At 40.5% G+C, this 4,806-nt stretch overlaps 1 protein-coding gene across 1 annotated transcript; it reads right to left on the minus strand.

The window, feature by feature from the left end:
* Window positions 1-348: 348 nt before the first annotated feature.
* LOC131690981 (zinc finger protein 883-like) lies at window positions 349-4,123 on the minus strand. Its single transcript, XM_058977095.1, has 8 exons — window positions 3,896-4,123; window positions 3,346-3,835; window positions 3,153-3,283; window positions 2,877-3,050; window positions 2,437-2,818; window positions 2,259-2,372; window positions 1,893-2,182; window positions 349-1,810 (listed from the first exon to the last, which is right to left on the minus strand). The coding sequence occupies exons 1-8, from the start codon at window positions 4,022-4,024 to the stop codon at window positions 1,622-1,624; spliced, it is 1,899 nt and encodes a 632-aa protein (XP_058833078.1). The 5' UTR covers window positions 4,025-4,123; the 3' UTR covers window positions 349-1,621.
* Between the last annotated feature and the right edge of the window lie 683 nt (window positions 4,124-4,806).

The following is a 4,806-nucleotide window of genomic DNA, read 5'->3' on the forward strand; positions in this document are numbered from 1 at the left end:
GAATTTTAGACGTATCAGCGGATCAGGGATAAAAAAACGTACAACATTGTTTATGAATGGCCCCCAAACAAAGAATGTTCCATAACGAATATCACGTAACATCGGTGACAGAGCATTGGGATAAAGGCCAAGTCCCCCCTGGGTCGTGCAAAACTGAGAAGCAACATCAATTTAGGGCACAGATAGCAGACGTCCATTTATTTTCATTTTGTTTTGTCTTTTCATTTGTTTCTCCTGCTACGATGTGTGCGGGAGAACGGGACGGCCAAGGAAACGGAAAGCCAGTGGCCCAAACAGATCAGGAACAGGAGGGAGGACTGCGAACAGGGAAACCGACAACAGAGGAGAAATCGTTTATTTATTTATTATAGCTACGATACTAATCACAATTGTTTTGCTTTTCTTGTTTCGTTTCAGCAAACCAAAATCTATACGGACTAGCACATACGAACAGTTAGGCTTTGTAGGTTCTCATCTTGAGAAATGACAATGACACTGTACGAGATGGCGCTGGGCCTGTGGCCTTCGACTGGCATGGTCCATTCTCATTGATTCGGAAGTCTTCTTGGCAGGTTGGTAGATATGTGCTCCTACTTGCAAGTTGATCAATTCGCTTGGGTGGGGGACATGTGGATCCTACTAGTTGTCGACTCTTTTGATCGTGAGTATGAGGCTAGTTCAGGAAAGGAGTGCAGGACTGGCACCTAAGAGATAGTTAATTATTCAGGACTTGTTCTTATGATTATTAAACTCGATCAAGCACACCGGCTCTCAGAAATGATAGGCAATCCTTTCGGGTCGGTGTGGTCTGTTCGAGTCGAACCAGGCGGACATTCGTTTCGAGCAAACTTTATGTGGATAAATATTGCTTACGTCTTTATTGGCAGAGATTCTTTTTAACGAAATCCTAAAATACCTTCACTGGTATAGCTACTCAGGATAATAATAATAGAAAAATTAAGGGTTTGCCTGGTCCATAATGTAATGAATATGTATATTGACTAGAACAGGGATAATCGAGTTATGTTATAATATAGAGAAGAAACAGCACAGTTGTAGGAAACATATTCGCGAGTAAGGACTAATAATACTGCTAGTATGTTTACCATTTCAATTAATAGTCGATTGATCCGCTTCGGACCTAGGAGACAAAAAGGAGATTAGGAAGAGACAGAAGCGGATTCAATGCGAAATTTGCCAATATGACGTTGACCTCAAGGCGATGGTAGGATGATTTTCCATAGGATGACAGACTAGATGACACGATGTTACACGCTCTAAACTTGCGCCAAATAGTTTGTATGTATGTATGAATGTAAGCCCGTATGTATGCCTGTATGCATGGATGTGTATAGGACCAATGTATCCCTGAGCAACATGGAAGGACACCTCTGAGCCGCCAAAACGCTCATGGGAAGCCGGGTGCGCGGTCGTAGGTGTGACCATAAAGCACTGCACACACTGTCAAGTGCAACGGATAGACGATAGGTGTACAGTTAATGCACATAGGTTGCAGAAATAGGTTGTTGAGACAGCCCGATTGCACACTGATAAATAACAATAACAATTCTATCATGTTCATAACACCAAAATCTCTAGAGTTGATAGTAGGTATATTCCCCTAATGTGTAACACTTTGAGAATTTATCACAATAAGTTTTCCCTCGTTCGATCCAGCTGTACTACTGTTGAGAACCGAAGTTAGATTCGCCGTCTGCTTTACATGTTCCTGGTCCACCACAAATTGGATCAAAGGTTGCGGCTGACCCTCAGCTATCTCCCCTTCCTTAAGATGAATCTTTTGATGGTTCTGGAATCACAATAAGCTTAGTAAATTTTCGCCCGCGACTAGAGATAGCGCAAACGGAAACTGCGCATGTATGATGTATTACCTTCAAACTTTGCATGGAAGCGAATACTTTTCCACAAGTGGGACACATGTGGTAGTACCGATCGCTGTGGTCACTTTTCATATGTGCCGTTAGAGATCCGGTGGAAACGAATTTGGAAGAACACAGTGTGCAAACGTGTGGTCTATCGTTCAAATGTTTTCTGGTTTTGTGGATCGTTAGAGTTTCTTGTCGAGAGAAGCGTTTGCTACAAACATCACAGCCGTATGGACGTTCGCCACTATGTGATCGTAGGTGAACCGTCAGCGCATTGGAAGCTGCGAATTGTTTCCCTGGAAGAAAAATAGTTTTCCAGAAATAATATATACAACATAATATTTTCGTATGTATGATTTTATTTAGTCTTACCACATTCTCTGCAATCGTATGGTTTTTCCCTGCTGTGTATTCGTTGATGAATTACTAAATAACCACTCTGTGCAAAACTTTTGAAACAAATAGTACATTTGAATGGCTTTTCCCCTATAAAGTATAAAATAAATATTTACGTGATACGTTTCATCTCTCACAAACACAAATTTTTTACCGGTATGCACACGTTCATGTTTCTGTAAATTACATTTTTGGGTAAATCCCTTATTACAGTAGCTACACGAAAAAGGTTTCTGTCCATCGTGCGAAAACATGTGAATATCTAACGAACGCTGTTCCACGTAGTATTTGTTACAGTCCTGATACGGGCACACGAATAGCTTCCGTTTAGTGTGATGCTTCATGTGCTTCGAAAGCGATGTTGCCCATTTGAACCGTTTGCCGCACACTGAGCACAGATTTGGTTTACCTATCACATTCCTCAGTTCACCGGTATGCTTCCGATGGTGCTTGGTAAGATTAGAACTTTCGGCGAACGACATTCCACACACTTTACAAACGTGTGGTTTGTCAATAAGATGCGTGCGAGAGTGACGCTGATAAATTATTAGCAATTTAGTTAGATAAAGTAAATTTTTTAAATTTTTCGCCTACCCGTAGCTTGCTGGAATCTGAAAATTTCTTACTGCAAACCCCACAGCAAAAGCGTCTGGAAATCGAGCAGTCGTAAGATGGAGGTGGTGGTTCTTCTGTGGTTGGTTGACCTAAATCTTTCGGATGATCATTTTCCACTAAATTTTTAATCGTGTCGGATGTACAAAAGTGCTCCTGTAAATGTTACCAAACAGTTAATTCATCAGATCTTAACATTTTGAAAACATGGTACATTTTCGCTTAGTAGAGAACAATTTTGGTAAAACTGAAACTCACCTGTAGTGTATTTTGAGACGAAAAATCCTTAAAGCATACAGCACATTTGAATACTGTAGTGATGTGTTTCGGTTCTTCTATCATAGGCTCGACTTTAACATCAATATCTTGGTTACAAGAACCATTTCCCTCTAATGAAGCAAATTTAGAAAATGTGTATTAAACAACCTATATAACTAATAATGATAAGTACCGTATTGATCGACCTCAGCTTCTCCGTCTACAGCATTGCATTCGAGAGCGTCAGAATTAATATCGAATGAAGTGATGAACTTCACATCCTCGATCGTCATTTCAGGCTCCTCATGAAGAGTATTCATCGTAGATATTACAAAATTGTTTAACGATGCGTTTGCTACCTTTTCATCTGCACTTTCAACGGATCGTATTATCAGAACACATTCATTTGAACCATCCTCCTTAAACCGATATTCATATTGCTCGTTCTCCTCGCCTAATGTTATCAGTCGCAATTCTGCATGATCTGTTTGATCCCCATTGTTATCGACAATAACAACTTCTGGAACAGTTTCTGTGTTGTTTTCCAGGATTGTTGATCTTTCCAGATACTCCTTCAAGGTGGAATCGGTTCGTTCACATTGCTGCTTAAAAGTAAAAGCCCGACTGACCTGCAGCACACATTGTACACACATCTGCGCTGGATATCCATCGTTTTCCGCCACCTATTTGGTACAAGACCATTTAATTAGTTAAACGACTTGCCAGTTTGTAAGAAACCCTACTGTCACATCTGCTACGGCCATCAGCATCGAGTCCAGGCTGGAACCAAACAGAGGACGCATCCGTTGCTTTTTGGTCATGCAACCTCGACATATTTCAGCAAAATTAAGTTGATCCAAACTTGCGATCATAGTGTATTTTTGCAAATTAGAACTTGATTTTTGTATTTTTGCCTATTAGAATTTGCTAGAAGATAAAATTTATTATATTTTGTAAACAAGCGTTTTGACATAACACGCTCATGCAGAATCACTCAAAATTGGAGTAAAGCAGTACTCAATTTCAGCATCCTCCGGGTAAAGTTCAGCCGGAAATGAACCGCAGTTCTGGCTGGTTCCAGTTCATATTCTGGCTCCAGTGACACAACCGATTCTAACTAGAGCCAGAATTCCGATTCATTTCCGGCTGAGCTGAACTGAGCTAGTTAAGTTTCCTACACACTCAATTTGGCTCGGCAATTTCCCAACAGCTGTGTAGTCAGCAAACTTAGAAACTGATATCTCAGTAATGTGAGATTTGCTAGCTGATTTTCGGTGAAATATTTTTCGAGTAGGGGAACATGGGAGACTTGACCAGGTTTTCAGCTAAAACTGCATAAATCTCCAAAAAAAGCCTTCAATCCCCAAAAGTCATTGAGATAATGTGCAAACACAGATAACAGACGTTTAGGCTAGAACAAAATTTCTTGAAAAACCTGTGTAAACTTTCAAATTGATAAACGTTGGAAATCCGTGTTTCACTATTGCCATCTGCGCAACTGTTTGCTACACGTGATTGACAGCTGCACTCTAACTGCATTGTATCGATCGCTGCGCAATTTACAAACGTTTGCCAAACGTGTTTCAGACGTCTGATTTATTCGGAATTTCAGCAGCGGGTATTTACACACGATTCAAATCGAGCCTAAACGTCT

Source organism: Topomyia yanbarensis, chromosome 3 (genome assembly GCF_030247195.1).
Source record: "Topomyia yanbarensis strain Yona2022 chromosome 3, ASM3024719v1, whole genome shotgun sequence".
Classification (NCBI taxonomy): Eukaryota; Metazoa; Arthropoda; class Insecta; order Diptera; family Culicidae; genus Topomyia; species Topomyia yanbarensis.